General features: G+C 36.8%; 2 protein-coding genes across 5 annotated transcripts in view; one reads left to right on the top strand and one right to left on the bottom strand.

Annotated features, from left to right (window-relative positions):
• Positions 1–11,138, top strand: part of LOC127621812 (dynamin-3-like) — a 74,969-nt gene extending 63,831 nt beyond the window's left edge. For both annotated transcript variants that reach the window (XM_052095553.1, XM_052095552.1), the window contains 2 exons: positions 457–612; positions 10,717–11,138. In XM_052095553.1, coding sequence (XP_051951513.1) covers positions 457–612; positions 10,717–10,756 — 196 coding nt within the window. In that variant the 3' untranslated portion in view covers positions 10,757–11,138. The remainder of the gene's footprint in view (positions 1–456; positions 613–10,716) is intronic.
• Positions 11,139–13,130: 1,992 nt separating this feature from the next.
• LOC127622148 (phosphatidylinositol N-acetylglucosaminyltransferase subunit C-like) lies at positions 13,131–18,921 on the bottom strand. Of its 3 annotated transcripts, XM_052096109.1 has the most exons (4): positions 18,877–18,919; positions 16,667–16,712; positions 15,604–15,846; positions 13,131–15,167 (listed from the first exon to the last, which is right to left on the bottom strand). In XM_052096109.1, the coding sequence occupies exon 4, from the start codon at positions 15,162–15,164 to the stop codon at positions 14,283–14,285; it is 882 nt and encodes a 293-aa protein (XP_051952069.1). In that variant the 5' UTR covers positions 15,165–15,167; positions 15,604–15,846; positions 16,667–16,712; positions 18,877–18,919; the 3' UTR covers positions 13,131–14,282. The 3 variants fall into 3 exon arrangements, with proteins under 3 accessions (XP_051952069.1, XP_051952070.1, XP_051952068.1); XM_052096110.1 differs by lacking the exon at positions 16,667–16,712 and having other exon boundaries at positions 18,877–18,911; XM_052096108.1 differs by lacking the exons at positions 15,604–15,846; positions 16,667–16,712 and having other exon boundaries at positions 18,877–18,921.
• Positions 18,922–20,008: the final 1,087 nt, after the last annotated feature.

Genomic DNA, 20,008 nt, shown 5'->3' with positions numbered 1-20,008 from the left:
ATATGAGGGGCTTTCTCAGCAAATATTTGTATATGTGATTAATCGCGATTAATTATTCGGGACACCATGTAATTAATTTGATTAAAAATGTTAATCAATTGACAGCCCTATTTTAAATGTATTATACATATTATTTAAGAGCATTGAAAGTCAGTGGCTGTAATGACTAAAAAAGAATTAGATTACAGTAACTAATTACTTTCTAACACTGTTATTACATATATCTTTTTTAGTAGAGCAAAACCTGCTCTAAGTCATAGTGCTTTCTGATTTGTGAGTGAGTCATTCTTTTTTGAGTCAGTTCTTTTCAGTGAATCGGTTGAAATGGTTCCCAAATCAGTCAGAATTCTTCATAAGCAAATCTGTCTAAATCTAAATTATTTTTTACAAATCTTTATCCTTAATCACAAACGATTGCAAAGGTAATGCAAAAGTCATGGAAATTCTCTCACTCAGGTCTCCTAAAGGTAACAGTGTTCCAAAGAAGCATCCCGCTCCTGCTGCTCCTCCTCTCCCCATTCGCTCAGAACCTTCTGCCCCACCCATCGTCAACAACAAAGACACAACCAACCTCACCAGCCGCCCCAAACGAGTCCCTCCCAGTGTCCCCAGGTAAATCAGCCACTCCAGCCCTCCACCTTCAAACCATCAACCAGTCCTCTGAGCTGCTGTCACACTATCTATCCAAGTCGTCCTTGGAAGTTCGTACTTACGGGTTGGAGATTGTAAATACGATGTGATTTGCCTTCAAGTGATTTTTAGTCAGAAAGAATGGCCCCGTTTTGCAATTTAATATTTTTTTCTCTCTTTTTCACTTACTGGCAAAGACAGGAAGCATTTTTAACACCAGTGCAACAAAATGAAGAGCAAAGATGTGCATTAGGTGTGCAATTAATGCTTAAATCTATCTATTTTATCATTCTCGTGCGTCTTCATATAGTGATGGGAAATGTAGTTTTGTTGCACACTCCTGTCGCCTCATAAACCAGCTAAATTAGTCTAATTTTCTGACAGTCTTTATCGTTATTATACATTAACAGAATAAAAAATGCATACAAACTAAACTGGACAGTAAAAATCCACAAGTAAACCTGAATTTTTACCAGTGCTTCTGCCTTGATTCTTAAATCGACTCGTCCCCAACTCAGAAAGTCAGGGCTCCAAAAAAATCCAGAGTTACCCACTCGTAATTACAACTTTGTGGTGGTGTTCAACTCATAAATACGATAATTCCGATATGACTTCATCACACCATTAGACCATTGATATGTTGTAATACTAATAGAATAGCTTATTAATGTACTGTATACTGCCTAATGTTGTTTTTTTTAATCGTGAGTGATACAGTTGACAGTTGACCTTATGTCCAGGGTTGGGAGGGTTACTTTTGAAATGTATTCCACTGAGGATTACAGAATACATGCTGTAAAATGTAATTTGTAACGTATTCCATTAGATTACTCAAGGTCAGTAATGTATTCTAAATACTTTGGATTACTTCTTCAGCACTTGTAGATTTTTTCACTTGTTTTGAATATAAAAACTCTGCCAGTACAGTAAGACAAAACACACATGTTAAAAATACATTATCTGAAAAACACAAAAATCTTATGTATTGTTGTTTCTAAAACAAGATTTTTAGATATTTTAACAGGAAAACAATACAAAAATGATTATCAAGAATATGATTTTTGCCCTAATATCAAATATCTTACTAGAAAAAAATTATTATGATCCAACGTGAATTTTCTTGATAAAAAATATAATCGTGCTGGTTACATGTGCATGTAAAATGGCTAGAAATAGCATTTTAGCTTGGCGTAAAGCTGACAATTTACACAAGGTTTATTTCTATTTCTTCTGCTCCAAATTTACTTCAAACTTACTTCTCTGTCTGCTCGTATGAATGTAACACATCATAAGAAAGTGTTTCACCGCTGTTCAAATGCAATTTGATCACATCATTTATATGTATAAATGTTTTACATCTGAAAGGACTAAATATTAAATGAAACAAATTACAATAAAATGCAAAGTAATCTCTTCAGTAATCAAAATACTTTTTGAATGTAACTGTATTCTAAATACCACGTGATAAGATGTGTGGATTGACCGTCTCAGACACAGAGGCAGCTGAGATTCGTCCTCCCACCCGGATTGACTCCATCACAAGGACTTTGTGGGACACGAGGGAGAAAAAGGGAAAAATAAAAGTTTTCATCTAGTTGACCTAGTTAGCAACTTGAATGAATATGATAATTAGCATTTTTCATCCACATTTGGCAGTCTAAAAAAATGAGGATCACATAAGGAAGAGATTTTAAAAGTTGTGGCTGTAAATACTACTGGTTAATTTGTCACACGAGAAATGGAAGGTCACGTTGAGCACTCTACATTGTGTGAAACAGTATTTCATGCAATAGGCTCTGTTGTATACTGCTTATTTTGGCAAATGTGCTAGGTCGCCCGGGTTTCGCATGCATGCAGAAATATTGTGCAGTATATAATTCTGTATGCTGCTGAAAAAGTAAGAAGCATGATATTATGCTATTCTGAACATAGCCCGTTTTGTGGTCCATTTTATCAAGATTCAGTTCTGCACCACTGCACCACATGACGAGAATCATCAAACTAATATTTATCTACTGCATGAAAAGGGATTTCACATGTGTTCTCTCCATCAACAACAGCTAAATAAACTTTAGGCTAATTAAGTGCCCTATGATTAGAGGGCTGGAATCAGGTGTGTCAGCACTGAAATATTCTGAATTTTCTAAATGAACCCAGTGCCCTGTAACTAGACACCATTTAAAAACTGTTTTCCGTGGCTCCAAGCTTGAAAACTTTGGTGAAGCTTTGATTTCACCCTTTCCATGTTTAATTAATACATTTTGCTGGATGTTCTCTAAGTCCTCCATGGGTATTTCCTTCTTAGTTTGAAGTTTTAATTCTGAGTGATTTTGTGATTTTCGCCAGTAAAAAATAGAGGTCTTGGGCAACTTCATATATCATTGGCTGCATCCGAAAGCTTTAATGCTGCATTTGGTGGCTGTACACGGAGATAGGAAGATATCAAAGCACATCTGAATCCAATATTTGTGTTACATTCCGACTACTGAAATGCCTTCATCTGGACAATTTTTGAGGGCAACATAGATCCAACCATTGCTGCATTTGATATCGCTGGTTAGTTGAAAGACTAAACAAGGTATCTGAAGGAGCATTTGAAAATAAGAATTACATTTTTAAATATCCTCATTTTCTTTCTTTATTTTAAATTATGACTCCATTTCTAGCTAAAAATATGCATTGTAGTTACTAAATATTTGCTTGGTTATGTCTAAAGCTCACTTGAGTTTGTTCTAGACATGATATTATGGTGCATTGGAAGGCTGTCCAAAACCAGCATCCTTACGAGGTGCCTTCTTATGCAAATCGCTGCCTGTGAAGTGATTGACTGATGGGGCAGTGAGGCAGATTTTCTCTCTGTCACCTCCCGACAAACGGGACATTTTTAGCACTAATGCAACAAAACGCAGAGCTGACGATCCACATTAGCTTTCTACTTGATGCTTTATCTATGCATTTAATGCCACAGAGAATGATGAGAAATGTTGTTTTGTTGCGCAAACCTCTCTACTCATAAACCAGTTAAATGTGTAGAATTTCCTTGCCAACTTGATCGCAATTTTCTTTAAGAGTACACAACATTTGTACAAACAATATTGTACAGTCAAAATTCTCAATTGCAACTTTTTGCAATAAATTTATATTTGCTTCTGCCATGATTCTGAACTGGCATGCCAAACTGATATGATTCATATATGATCATTCTGACATGACAAGGCAGCATACACAGTCTTGAACACTACAAGCAGATACAGGCAACAAAAGGTATTCTCCGCTAGTTCTGTTATGCTTCAGAAATATTGGAGTTTATGCTCTTCCTGAACACAACTAATACAAAACTCTGTATCCTGAGAGCGAGGATTGCTCTTGGATCTGTGTTTAGGATTAAAAAAGCAGTACACTCAGAGACACTAACTCTTTATGGAACCTAGACACACCTACCTTCACATGCATGATAGATGAGACCACATGCTCACTGGTCCCAAATCTATAGCACTAGATTACAGACACTTCTACCTGCAAGTACCATATTGTCCTAATTGTAAAAGAAAAAGAAGAACTTAACTTGAACAGATGTACATAATCATTAACACTCATAGATATTTACAATCGAGCAAAAACAAAAATATTTAAATCACACAATTATAATTTGCCACTGATGTGTGACAGTGGGTGTCACCTGAGATGGGTCAACTCAAGTCATTTTTATTTGTTTAATGCTATTCACAAAAACACATACTGTCAAAGCAGCTTTACAGAAAATTTTGCTGTTATATTTGTGAATCTTAAATGTTTTAGAATCCTCATTGAGCAGTTTCATTGCAAAACATCAAATCAAAAATCTGAATTATTTGTATTTAAGCCCCCAAAGTGCAAGCCAAAGGCGAGCGACTGTGGCATGAAACCCAAAATTCCTTAAGATGTTAGTTCATGGAGAAAAAAAAAAAACTTGTGAGAAGCCAGACTCAGCTGGGTTCCCCTCTGGTTATACAGCATGAATATAATGCCAATATCAGTTAACTATATGTAATGCAAACGATACCAAAATTTCAGTAGTCGATACCAATACCAGTGCAATTTTCTGAACCAATTCCAATATTACACAAAAAAAAAAAATAATAATAATAATAATAATAATAATATATATATATATATATATATATATATAATTGTATGCTATTGAACACACACACTTTTAGCCTTTTTAACAAAGTTAAATGTATCAGTGTAAATAGTAAATGAAAAAAATTGCAGGTTTCCTTGAAGTGTTTCTCATACATTACTTCAAGTTTTTTAAGTAGGATCCTATGAAATCTGAAATTGTTGTCTTAAGTGTATAAACATTTTAAGAATTACTTCATTTTGCACTTAATCCTAAATTTAAGAATAAGTGTGATTCATAAAGGTTCATGAGTCATAAGCTCATTAATACTTGGTCTCAGCTCCTAAATATCACTAACACTATAAAAATAAATTTTCATTATGATTAGTAATATCATAATTAATAATTGTATTAATTAAAGAGTAATCTTTAATAATAATAATAATATAAAATAAATTTTATTTTCAGCAAATATTTTAAGCTTTATTAATTACATTTGGTTAAACATTACACTATACACTATTTTGTGATGAAATTGAAATATGTTAATCTTAAAAATAGGCAAAAATGTTTTTTGTTTTTTATTAATTTGAAAATGGTACCCATGTCTAACCTAGCACTATATATCAAATGTTTCATAGAAGTTCACAGGGTGTTTTCCAAACTGTTTTTTTGTGCCCTTGATGGATCGTTCCAAACGAAGATTTCAATTTACATAACAGTACATCCACCTAGAGACAAATTATAATCTAGCTTCTTATTTTTAGAGGAATTTAGTCCAAAATTTTGTGGTTCCCGATAATGTCTCCCAAGGGAAAGCATATACTAGGAGAAAATTAGGGGACCTTATACTGAGCCCTGTGGCACTCCATACTAAATTTGTGCTAATCTGACAATAAATAGAACTTAAACCATGCTAATGCCAGTCTACAAATGCCAACATAATTCTCAAGCCTATCCAAGAGAATGTCATAATCTATGGTGTGGAAGGCAGCACTAACATCTAATAGCACTGGAAGAGAGATGCAGCTGCAGTCAGATTTAAGCGCAAGTCATTTGTAACTCTTTTAAGTGCAGTCTTTGTACTATGATGGGGCCGAAATCCTGACTGAAATTCTTCATAGACACCATTTCTCTGCAAAATTTAAAATAGTTTGGAGTACACTACCTTTTCTAGTATTTTAAACATAAGTGGGAGGTTTGAGATCGGTCTATAATTAGCCAGATCTCCAGGATCAAGCTTTGGTTTCTTAAAATGGAGTTTCTAAAAATAACTGCCCGCTGAGATTACAGAAAACATCACTTTCAGTTGCTTATTGGGTATAGGGTCTAGCATTTTGATGCTTTAATAAGTTTAGCTATCTCTTCCTGTCCTATTACAGTGAAGAACTGAAGTTGTTCGTAAGGAATACTATGAGACACTGTCTACTGAGGTGATGTGGCAGGGGGCTGCATAACTTTAATTTTCTTTCTGACGGCCTCAATTTTATCAGAAAAGAAATTCATAAAATCTTTACTACCACGATGTGAGGGAATATCTGGTTTAGTCAATCAACCAAATGATCTGTAATAATTTTTATTTACAATAAGGTAAAAAAAATCTCATTTTCATTACTGCAACACCCTGTCTACGCCGGACTCGTCCGTTAAGGTGACGCAACGCAGTGGCTTAAGGCTGTATACACTGGAGGCATCGACACAAGCATTATGAACCATTTATTTGTGTTGTTGACAGTAGTAGCACCAGCACGTGCAGCACAAAATAGAATGGGAGAACCGTTTACTGTTGCAATGGATGCTTCCATTGTGGAAAGCATCATTGATTATAATGGGTTCTATTACTTTTGACGTGATGCCAGGCACCAATCGTGTCCAGTTTAGACAGGGTGTAATACAGTAATGAAAATCAACCAATCTAGACACAATAATTTATTAAATTATTAAATTATAAACATAAATTATTATTAAAGCAGCATACATTAAAGGTTATGAAACAAATACTATCATGATGTAAAAATATTTCACATTTTAAACAACATGTAATTATGGTGGAATTTTATAATTTGGGGGATGGTGATGGGATGTGCTTACTTGTCAAGAAAATATTGTTACAGTGGAATAAAAATCTTAATGACTCTATAAAAATAAGACCAAAAATAGGCATCATTTCTTTTATGCAAAATAAGAAAATAAATTCTCGGGTGGAATGTGACACAGACATTTCTTTGTGAGATTAACTTGGGATTCTCTTGAGATGGGTGGGGGTCTTCTGGAAAGTGTTTTTCCATATCTGAATCCCCATTTTCAGTACAGATGGTCTTTACTCCTTTTCTCTGTCTGTATCGCACTCATCTAGTTTCAATGTCAAAGCTATAACATCTAAGATAGCGCAAAACGTCTTGTGTTTCTTATAGTCATTTGTTTAATATTCCATTAACAAGAATGACCCAAACAAAGCGCACCACATAATTAAGATGGCTGGATAAGAGTTATGGTTAGCTGTCATATCAATATTCACAAACTGGCCCTATCTTTTCATTTCTCACCATTCCAGTGGCATTCGTTTCTTTCAGCACTCTCTTCAGTTTTCTCCCTTGTGATAGCTCTCTCTCTCTCTCTCTCTCTTTCATTCCTTACCTTTAATTTTTGGCCCTTTTCCCGCTTTCTTTTCTGCCTCATTTCCTTTGTGCTCATAAACGGGTCTGTTTGGACCTCCACCCTTTTTCTCTCTCTTTCTCCTCGTCGCCCATTTCTCTATTTCTCCTTCGTACTTTTTCAAATTTCCTCTCACCATCACTCATCCCCACTCTCCAACTTTCCCTCTCTTTCTCCTACCACCCCCATACCCATTTTCATTTTCTCCCTCCATTTTTGCAGAACTCATTTGAACCTTTTCAAAGTTCTGCTGTTGTCTTCAGTGTGACCCTGTCTCAAAACTTTGTGAGCTGCCTTCCTAGACAGCATGTTTGGCCATCATTGGCCTATAATGCCCAAAAATGTTTCCATGTAGAACACATCCAGCATCTCATCAAGGAATGTTCTTTTTGCTTCTCCCAACTCTTCCAATTACACGACGGTCCTCTTTTATGCATTCTTGGACTCTTAACTTCACTGTTTCTTTCTCTCTTTGACTAAAACCCTTGGTTTTTCAAGGCTGCAAGATCCTGCATGTTTCTTCATGCGCTACTTTTCTTTCTTTCTGTTGTCTCTGTCCTTTCTTTCTTTCTTTCTTTCTTTCTTTCTTTCTTTCTTTCTTTCTGTGAAACCGCAGCCCTGCGCTCACCGCAGCACAGGAAAAATAAAAGCCACTCTCTTCTCTTTCCCATCCCAGAGAGCTGCTCTTTCTGCCAGCTCCATTAGAGAGTGAGATTCCTGCATCTCCACAGGGATCTTTCCTGGACCAGCTCTGCAGGAATGCTGGACTCATATTCCCCCTACACACACACACACTCGTTTAGAGGTACTGACAATGTAGCCTGTTATTGTAACACGGTCAGCTCTCAAAGTGTTTGTCTTATGGGCCTAATTAAAGATGATCTGTGTCCTAATTTATGTTTTTTTTTTATTTTTATATTAAAATACTTTCTCCTTTCCAAGCTAAATATGCATAGACAATGAGCTTGTTTCCCTCCTTGTTTGATGTGGAAATGACTGCATATACACTGGTGCCCAAAAGTTTGGAATAATGTTCAGATTTTACCAAAGTGGCATTCAGCTGATCACAATGTATAGTTAGGACATTAATAACTTACATTTACATTTATGCATTTGGCAGATACTTTTATCCAAAGCGAATTACAGTGCACTTATTACAGGGACAATCCCCCCGGCACAACCTGGACTTACGTGCCTTGCTCAAGGACACAATGGTGAAAGTCTTGTGTGCAGTTCCGAGCAACATAGCAGTCATGAAAGTGACGAGACATATACCAATTTACAATAAACAACATATTTACACAACACAAATTACATATCAAATGTACACATAATTACACAACACAATAATAGTATACAATGTACAGTAAACAATAATAAAAAATAAAAAAAAGTTTGTCCATATACTCAGGTGACATTTCACCTCACACATCCTGTAGCACTTTGCCATAGATGTCAAGTGTCTTGTCTGCATTTCTCACACACATTACAGTCTAGCTGATTCCATAAAAGGTCAATGGGGTTAAGATCAATAACACTCTTTTCCAATTATCTGTTGTCCAATGTCTGTGTTTCTTTGCCCACTCTAACCTTTTCTTTTTATTCTGTTTCAAAACTGGCTTTTTTTTTGCAATTCTTCCCAAAAGTCCTGCACCACTGAGTCTTCTCTTTACTGTTGTACATGAAACTGGTGTTGAGCGGGTAGAATTCAATAAAGCTGTCAGCTGAGGACATGTGAGGCATCTATTTATCAAACTAGAGACTCTGATGTACTTATCCTCTTGTTTAGTTGTACATCTGGCCTTTCGCATCTCTTTCTGTCCTTGTTAGATCCAACTGTTATTTGTCTTTGAAGACTGTAGTGTACACCTTTGTATGAAATCTTCAGTTTTTTGGCCATTTCAAGCACTGTATGACCTTCATTCCTCAAAACAATGATCAACTGACGAGTTTCTAGAGAAACTCGTCAGAAAAAAGTTTTTTTTTGCCATTTTTGACCTAATATTGACCTTAAGACATGCAAGTCTATTGCATACTTTGGCAACTCAAAAACAAACACAAAGACAATGTTAAGCTTCATTTAACCAAATAGCTTTTAGCTGTGTTTAATATAATGGCAAGTGATTTTCTAGAACCAAATTAGCAATTTAGCATGATTACTCAAGGGTAATGTGTTGGAGTGATGGCTTCTGAAATGGGGTCTGTATCGATTTGATAAAAAATGACTTTTTTCAAAAGGTGATGGTGCTATTATTTAAATCAGTAATGCCCTGACTATACTTTGTGATCAGTTGAATGTCACTTTAGTGAAATAAAGTACACATTTCCTTCTGAAACAGCTAAATCTGTACATTACTCCAAACGTTTGGCTGCCAGTGAATAATTAGTTCAATCAGACAATAACATCAATTCACTCAAAACATTTTGTAGCTTTCATTTTTTTATGGAGAGACATTTAAGGAACGCCAAGTGTCGAGAGAGGGAGTGTCCAGAAAGCACGACCGCCGAGAGAGTGTGTTCAAAGTGTTCCTTAAATGTCTCTCTCCGTATCACTATAACAAGACACAGGCGTTAGAGGTAATTACAAACTAGGTGAAAAGCCTTACCGAGCTCTCGCTCTCTCTACCGCAGACCGACACATGACCACGCCCCCAAGCCACAGTTATCATTAAAAATTAGTCACCTATAGAAATAAATTATTGGGATTTTTACTTCCGGAACCAGACTGTTGCCAGACTCCATTCCATTCTGAACATAGCTATTGGCTCAACCAATGGCGTGAGTTTGGGGTGGGGCTATCTGTCATAGTGAATAATGGCAGATAGGGAAAGTGTTTGGGAAAACTGTTTTTTGGCACAGAAATGACACATTTCACCTTTAAGTATAAGAAGAAATTACTGTTATTAAAGGTTTTTCAAATTCTTAAAGAACTTCAAGAAAAACAATATCTATAAACAGAGATCACTTTTGAGATTAAAAGGGAAAAGTCTGGATATATTTATCGATGGGTTTGCCTTCAAAATTCATTTTCAATTTTTGTTGTATGAGTCATAACTGGGTCACATCAGGGTTTGGTATTAATTTGTAAGCCATCTGAAGAAAAATCTTTTGTGGTCTTTTCAGTCCTGTAGATTTGATCTGGCCATTTGCATTCATTTTGACTTTAATTTTCACCCAACTAAACATATACACAGGCAATTGTAAACACATACCCCCATCTGAAGCTGTAGAGTATGGGAGATTGTTGTTATTTCCATTAGCTGAACTGACAGAGCTGTGACCTCTGGGAGTCTCTTCTGAAAGCTTGGGTTATGTTTAATGTGTTGCAGGAGACAGCCACCAGCAGTGCCCACGCAACAGCCACAATGAGACCTAAACGGCGTTATAAAGCCCACCAGCGAGAGAAGAATCATCAATCATCCCAACCTGTTTCATTAAACAGACCTCAAGAAAATCTGATACATGAGATTCCAATTTATTTGTCTTGGAAACAATGGAAAAAATCAGCTTGGTTTGACCAGTTCTGCATCTTTTTTATATCCGTTTTTTAGTCAATTGTCCTTTAGCTCGCCGATTCTGCTTTTAGTTACCAAGATTGAGCAACATGCTGTCATGCTGGAGAGGTTAGCTTCTGTTCTGTACATATGTTAATGTCTGTTGTGTTGAATATTTTGTGTGTAGTTTCGCACTGAGCGCGTGTATGTGAGTTTCAATCACAATGGTTGTACAGCCTTAAATAAACAGAATTTTGTAAACAGTCTGCTTCAGAAGTCAAATTTTCGTGAATTGATGGTCCTTGTTAAGGCAAGTTTCACTACTATTAGGAGTTTGTTTGAAGTATTAAACTTCAGATGGTAACTCAACCTGCACTGTTTGTTGTACAGACAAGAATTGTACATCAAATAACATTACTTTCTGAGCAGAGATGCACTTTAATTAAGCAGTTAAACGATTTTGGCCTGGAGGATGAAAAAAATAAAATGGAGAAAGACCAATAGACGCATTGAAGGAGGAATCAGAGCCATTTCAGTCTATCATAGAGACTTGGAGGTGGGCTCTTTTGATATGGGCCAGCACGCATCAACTCCGAATACCCTAAAAGCATGCTAAAAACAACTGTGAGCATCATAGCATTGGTGAGTTTTGCATGATAACGTACCACTCCCATTTTCTTCAGCAAATTTAAATCTAGTCTTAAAGGGATAGTTCACCCAAAAATGAAAATGTTCTCATCATTTACTCAGCCTCGTGCCATCCCAGATGTGTATGACTCCAGTGGTTAACTCCATGTCTTCAGAAGCGTTATGAAAGGTTTGGGTGAGAAACAGTTAATTAGACTATAAATATCCACTTTTACATTCTTCTTTTATTTTTGGTGATTCACATTCTTTGTGCATATTGGCACCTACAGGGCAGGCAGCAGAATATATAGTAAAAAAAGGACTCAAATATTGATCTGTTTCTCACCCACACCTATCATATTACTTCTGAAGACATGGATTTAACCCATGGAGTCGTATGGATTACTGTCATGTTTCAAAACCGAAAGGTCTGACCTTGGCACACAATTCTTTGTCATTTGGAAGTGTTTCACCCACAGCTGGTCGATAAAGTGGGTCCTCACAATCCGCCAGAACAGTTTTGAGAGCGGGAGCTCCCATGTATATGGAGACTGGCAGTGTGTGAGCATCACAGTATTTCAGCACTCATTATATCAGATGTTACGCCTATTCAGCGGTGTCTCATGAATGCATTCAATAAAACGAGATACTTGCTCCAATCTTGCAAATAAAACTTCCCCAAAGCAGGGAGAGGTCATTAAGCTGCTCCATCATGACGAGGTGGCTCCCTCATGATAATGCGCATTAAGTAGTGGATGGAAATGCGTAACAATAAGTATTTTCTTAGATCAAATTTTTTGAAAATGCTAAGCATTTTGGATGGAAACCCAGCAATTGAAATGATCTACAGAGCAGAGATATTCATCTAAAAATCTTTGCTTGTGTTCTGCACAATAAAATAATGTCATACACATCTGGGATTGTATGAGGGTGAGTAAATTATCAGAGAACTTTCATTTCGGGGTGAACAATCCCTTTAAATCTTAGGGTGTTATTTTGTTGTATGTAGACCACTATAATAACTTCTATATTTTATATAAGTTATACATAAAATATACATCAGATCTTCCAACTGATTTACCAGTTGTATTTTTTTTTGTACCAGTTTCAGATTGCTTCAATTTGTGAATTCCATTGTGATGTGTCACATTGGTTTTTCATGGAAAAGCTTATTTTGTCAGTTATAAATTACTCTTCAGAAAAGGATAAAAAAGCTTATTATATTGTATCAATTGAAGACTGACAGACATGTCTTGCTGACTGCTGTTCTAGTTGAACAATGGCTAACACAACAGAAATACCAATAATAAACTGCAGCTCTCTCCTTAGAGTAGTCCCACGACAACAGTAAGTTGTAGCAGGCCCATTTAAGACATTAAGGTAGGACTGACATCTTGTGGGCAACAATTTGTCCGCAATCATTTCAACCCTCGTAGCAGGTTTCGGGATCACCTCCATTTAAATTAAATCCAATGGGATTGTAAAGTGTAATAATGTAATAATATTTAGCACACAAATTAGGCTACTGAAGAAAAAAAAAGTATATAACACCAACATCAAAATAGTTAAAGACAACATTTATTTCAAAAACAGTACATAAAATAATTCCATTTTTAAAAACATCCAAAATCTTTTAAACATTTTTAATCAAGCAATTTAGGAATACAAATTTGGATATAAATACTGTAAAAATGTTTATAGCTTCCTACCCATATTTACCACTTCAATCTCAATCTCACGAAACTTGTCAAGACCATGTCCGAGTCATATTTCACCCCAAAATCAAAATAAAGAAATGTATTGTATTGAACCTGGAATATTATGTTAAGAAAAAAATACATCTTAAGCATTTACGGCATAATGTTGATTACCACAAAATATAATTTTGAAAGGGTTTAAAAAAGGCAGAAATGTGTAGCTTATAATTTCATTAATTCTTCTGTTAAAACACGTTATTTGAGCTTTTAAGTTGTTTAAATTGTTGTTTACTGGAATTACAGTGTTTATGGTGTTATCACACTAACATCGTATTACCATACATATTGTGGCTATGTTTAAAATAGTTATTTTAATAACTATTATTAAAAATATTTTTATATTTACAGATTGGCTCCATTGACTTCCATTGTAAGTGTCTCACTGTAACCCAGATTTGTGCTTTTTATTAAAGAAAAAGTAAAAGGTACAAGTCGAAAATTCATATTAGTGGTAATCTATATTATGCCACAAATGCCTGCGATTGAGCTTAACTTTATTAACTGTATTGATCCCAGAATATTCCTTTAAAGAAATGGAAGCCTTGTGACATTATGACAATGCAAGTGAAATTCCACCAATTCTCATTACTGTAACAGGAATGAAAATGATCCTGCCTGGACACAATTAGTTATTTAGTTAAATATACAAAAAACAAATTGCATTGCAAAAAAATTCTAATTACTGGATTATATTAATGAGAATCACCATTGTGAATGAATGGGAAAAATGTGTTTGTCATGACCATTTTGATTCATGCAAATGCAATTTAGTCTTTATTTTAATTTTCATTTTGAGGTGAAATGTGACACGTTTTCATGATATTCACCCATTTAACCGTTTATCAAGCATTCTTTAACTGGCAAACTGAGATGTAATTTCCAAAGAACCGTTTTTAATTGTCCCTGAGCTTAAGAGAATGTGCAAAAGTTCTCAAAACTAGCCCTCTTCTTAATTCTGTCAAAAGCAACATTTAAAACCGTTTAAAAACCATACAGTCTTAAAGTTCTTAAGCTGTTTCAATTGAGAAAGCGGGAGAGGTCCTCTCTGATCTCTGCCTCGTCCCATGGACCATGAATATTGTCTTTATGCCTCTGGAGGTGAACTAGTAACAGTGGACAGATTAAGGTTAGTGTTAACAGAGCCAGGGAGAGGAGGAGTGCCCCCTCAGGCCACAGGCTACCCAGACCCCCAACTCCAGCGAGACACACCAGACCTGCTGCCCACGGGAAGCTCCACTCTGCCCGTTCGCGCATACGATGCAGCAAGCAGGGCCAGAGCGCGAACACAAGGAGAGCGCAGCTCAGCATAGTGAAAGTATGCAGGGCACCAGGAAGCCGGGACGCCAGGCACACAGACCCAAAAAGGGCTGCGTTGAGGGAAAGGCTGCCCGGCGGACTGGGTTGTGTGTAAGGGAAAGACACCAAGTGAGCCAAGAGCATCACGGCCGACATGGCATATACAGTATCTGTACTAACCGACTCGGTCAGTGTCTTTAAAACAGGGGAGAACCCGAAGGTGAAAGCCAGGAAGATGGTTGCACTCTGCAGATCTGCCAGACGTGTACGCTCTCTAACACATGTTCTTCCCAGGATCTCGTAGAGTCCGTAGCCCAGCAGAGCACAGGCCAGACAGGCCCACAACACTGAGGATGGCACCAGCTCTCCCTGTTCCATATAAGACCATAATGTGAGAAAGATAGCAACGCAAGACACCTGCTGTGCAATCAGTCCTGTTTCTCGCACTACTGCCCAGTAACGGTACTGACGGACTCTGATGTTGCGCCGGAGCTCCTCCAAAAAACGACGGCCCACGTAATTGTCCGGGAACGGCTGGCGCTCATAGAGCACTTTACGCCAAGGGACAGCTGATGGAGCTCCCGGACCACTGTCTGCCCCCATCACCTGTCAAATGAGACATACATAACCCATCACAAATTAGACATACAGTGGGCCAATAGGCTTCAATTGAAAATCAGGAAATAAACAGTTTTAGGACTTGTAAATGTAAAACAAAGAATGATGTAAAATTAATGAGAAATATTTAAGATTCTGCACCATTTCTAAGTCTCTATTTGTGACATTGACCATGTTGACTCATTACAAAAGGTTTCTGCGCCAACAAACAAAACTGCAAAAATAAATATAGTTTTCAAACAGCTTTCTGAATACCCCCCCATCTTCTGTTGATCAAACAAACAGATAGTCCCACCCCAACTCATGCCATTGGTTGAGTCGATGATATTGTGTTTTATGGAGTGGATGGGTCTCTCAAAGCAAACAGAGGAAATTTGTTGTGCCACAGAGACACAGTGTTTACAGTTTGAGGAAATTAACCTACTGTGACAGGGCGGAGGGCGGGGCTGAGTCGTGATTTTACACACCCGGTCCCTTATCAGGCTAATCAAGCCTCCGAGAGGGATAAAGGCCGACTGCAGATGGTGGTGCGACAGAGAGAGATAGTTTACGGGCAGCTGACCATCCTATGTGTGTGTTTGTGTCTTTTGGCTTATTTCGTCATTAAACTTTTATTTATATTGTTAAGCCGGTTCTTGCCTCCTCCTTTCCCTAAATCCTTTTACACCTGCAAATAGAAAAGTTACATACTTAAGCTTTAAAGCAAAAGGAGGGAAATACCAAATACAAAGAAATTCTCAAATACATGTACATTTTTCAGTTAAAAACATACAACCCCTATTCCAAAAATGTTGGGACAGTATGAAAAATGCCAATAAAAACAAAAATGACTGATTTGTAAATTATATTTCAACCTTTAATATATTGAAAGCTCTACAACTACACATTATATGATGTTTTACCATGTGAATTTCAGTTTTTAAAAAATAAATAAAAATACAATAACTAGCTAAATAAAAATCAGTACTGTATGTTTAGTATCAGTCAAATGCTGACCATTAAAATAAAGAATAAATATAATAAATAGCTACATAAACATTGTTCGGTTGAAGGAGGTACCAAACTATGAATCCTGAAAAAATTTGTTTGGTGAATACATGTTTACACATTAGCTTCCACTCAGCTGACAAGCAATGAAAGTAGCTACGTGGTTAGCTAGTTAGCCTTAAACTCATTGTCACAGAGAGTAAAAGATAGACGTTGTTTATTTACTTTCCAGCATTGGGTCTCACCAACTAGTTAACAACCTAGCATGAAATCAACACTCAACAGACATAATCCACCATGGCACCGTTGTCTGCTGAGCTGTAAAAAGATACTCTGACAAACTATAGATGGCTAACATAGCAAACAGATGTGATAACATGAGTGGCATGGTTGACAGGAACACGGTTAACATTATATTAGTTATATTGAATAGGGAAAATGATGGAGTCATTGTTTATTAACTTTCCAGTATGTATTTCACAAACTACTTAGCAACTTACCAAGAAGACACTGCTTAACTCTGCACCGTCTGCCATCAGCTCAGCTCTATAAACAATGGATGTTATGCTATGACTATGGATGCACCAACACAAAGTTTTCTCTTCCAATCCAATATCGGAATTCTCCATATCGGCCGATACCGATCCGATACCGGTGTTGTTTTTTGCATAATCAGTTTAGAATATCTTTACATTATTGTGTGGAACTAATTGGGTGTGCTCTTTAATATGTTAAGAAACACAAACCTCTAAATACACATTATTTCAATATAAATGTATAGCTCATTAAGAAATACTTCAGCAAAGCAGCAAAATTAACAGTAAGTCCAGTATAATTCATCAGCAGAAAAGAAGCCATTCTATTGCAAGTCTTCAAGTGGCTTTAAATAAAATGCACGAGTCATATGAACTACTTTGAATTTTTATTGTTCTTTTATATAATTTTTTGAGCTTGACAGTAACAAACATGATTAACACACAGTATCGGATTTGGATCGGGCTCCTCAGACCGATACACAATCCGTCTAAGGGTGTGTTCACACTTGTAATTCGGTTCTCTTGGTCTGGACCAAAAATGAAAATGATACATTTAGTCCTGGTTCGTTTAGCATTCATACTGGCATTTTTAACACCAAACTACCGATACAAAAACATAGGATTCAGGGAAAAGTCACGACCTGATTGGACAGCTTGTATGACGTATATTTTTTTGACGGAACTTACCGAACATCCAAAACAATGATGGCGAAATGCGCTCGTTGGATGTATATATGGTTGTATTTTTACCAAACTGTAGTCTGGCTTTTTTATGGCGGTTTTGGAGCAGTGGCTTCTTCCTTGATGAGCAGCCTTTCATGTTATGTCGATATAGGACTTGTTTTACTGTGGATATAGATACTTGTCTACCTGTTTCCTCCAGCATCTTCACAAGATCCTTTGCTGTTGTTCTGGGATTGAATTGCACTTTTTGCACCAAACTACGTTCATCTCTAGGAGACAGAATACATCTCCTTACTGAGCGGTATTATGGCTGAGTGGTCCCATGGTGTTTATACTTGTGAACTTTTGTTTGTTCGTTCAGATGTACATGGTACCTTCAGGCATTTAGAAATTGCTCCCAAGGATGAACATGACTTGTGGAGGTCTACAAATGTTTTTCTGAGGTCTTGGCTGATTTCTTTTGATTTTCTCATGATGTCAAGCAAAGAGGGTCTGAGTTTGAAGGTAGGCCTTAAAATACAACCACAGGTATACAATACAGTACACCTCTTATCAGAAGCTAATTGTCTAAAGGCTTGACATAATTTTCTGGAATTTACCAAGCTGCTTAAAGGCACAGTTAACTTAGTGTATGTAAACTTGTAACCCACTGGAACTATGATATAGTCAATTAAAAGTGAAACAATCTGTCTGAAAACAATTGTTGGAAAAATTACTCTTGCCATGCAAACTTCTGACTTTAACTGTGAATAAATATATACACACACAATATTAATAATAGCTTATGAGGACACAAAACTTCTGCCAAAGCACTGCGTGGAATCAGGATGCTGAAGTGGCCCATTCACAAGCGAAGAGTGTCAAGCAACCAGGCAGAGTAAATGTTTGCCAGAACACTGCAGGGGAGCGGAGAGTCTTTTCTTTGCCTTGAAAATCATGCCCACTGACTCGTGTATGTCGATAGCAAAATAGTAGAAGGTTTCTCAATGAGAGCTGAATCACTGTCTTGAAGGAAGAAAATTCTGAAGAATTGTTTTTGCGTGCCCGCTTTTATACCAGACAGCTTCGCACCTAAAAGGGCGGGACTTAAACACCATAGCCAATACTGGCGTTATTGTAGAAAGGTTTCAACTAGGTCATGTATAAGGACACTCCCATAGCGTCAGCTTATTGACGCAACATCAAGTGTACTGCATCGTAAGGGAAAGTCTTTTATTTACTTATTGATAATTCACATAGAACGAATCTGCTGAAAAGGCAAGTACAATAATTCACATGCACGAGCACACCCCAAGTTAATATGACCCCCAGTTGATCCATAACACCGGCTCGAGACTTGACAGCTGTCCATCTGTCTCATCCATATCTGATCAAGAGTGATTCGACTCCAAACTTACTAATCATATAATAACTGTGGTAATGCGTGTGTAAGAAAAAGACACATGTCTATTCATACATATTTAACATCTCAAACCATTTTAATATCTTACCGAATTATCTTCTCTCTACCCACAGTTGTCACGCCATGCCATCACAGATCACGGAAGTGACGAAACACAAACAAGTTCATGAATTGGAGAGAGTTAGTGGAACAGCGCCCTCTCTTGACTTTATCGCAAGTCCTTCATCGAATCTTTCTGCCGTGAAAGCATGTGTATTTAACCTCAGTCATAATCTTCACGTGTTGCTCTAAAGAATATACAAGTTCCTTCCCTCATTTGAATCCTTATTGTGAATGTGAAATAGACTTATATATCACCTACATCCTATGACTTTCTTCTACAGAACACAAAAGGATGACGTGTGTTCTACTTAAAACAAAAACATATGGTTTAGAACAACATCACGGTGAGTAACTATCTATCCTTTAAATTTGGGGTAAAACATACTTCTCAACTTATTATAATTTAGCAAACGTCAGATTGCACTGCTAAAAATCTTTCCATCGACAGTCAGCCACTAGATAGCGGCATGTGATTAAAATGAGAAGTCAATGAGAAACAAAAGCTGAACAGCTCAAAAACGACAATTAAAGGGCATAAAATAGGTCACCTAGAAATACAAATTCTCTCATTTACTTACCCTCATGCCATCCCAGATGTGCATGGCCTTTTCTTCTGCTGAACTGAATAAGAATATCTCAGCTCTGTTGGTCCATACAATGCAAGTGAATTGAAACCAAAAATTTGAAGCTTCAAAAAGCAGATAAAGGGAGAATAAACTTAATCAATAAGATTTCAGTTGTTTAATTGTTGTTTAATCCAGTTGTTTCTGAAGTGTCTAATAATTTTTTTGGGTGCGAAAAGACCTAAATATAACCTTTTTCACTGTACATCTTGGCATTTGCAGTCTCCTTGGCGATCATGATTTCAAGCTCGATTACACTTTCAAGAGCTAGATGCACGCACAGAGCACTAGGAAGTGTAATTGGGCTTGAAATCATGATTGCCTAGGAGACGGCTGATGCAAGATTTATTGTGAAATACATTTATGTGAAATAAATTTGAATTTATTTGGTGTGTTCTCACTCAAAACCGACTGGATCACGTCAGAAGACATGGATTAAACCATTGGAGTCGTATGGATTACATTTGTGCTGTCCTTATGTGCTTTTTGGAGCTT

This window comes from Xyrauchen texanus, chromosome 28 (assembly GCF_025860055.1).
Source record: "Xyrauchen texanus isolate HMW12.3.18 chromosome 28, RBS_HiC_50CHRs, whole genome shotgun sequence".
NCBI classification, from domain to species: Eukaryota; Metazoa; Chordata; class Actinopteri; order Cypriniformes; family Catostomidae; genus Xyrauchen; species Xyrauchen texanus.
Note: the sequence above shows the minus strand (reverse complement) of the source record. Positions and strands in the feature narration are given on the sequence as shown.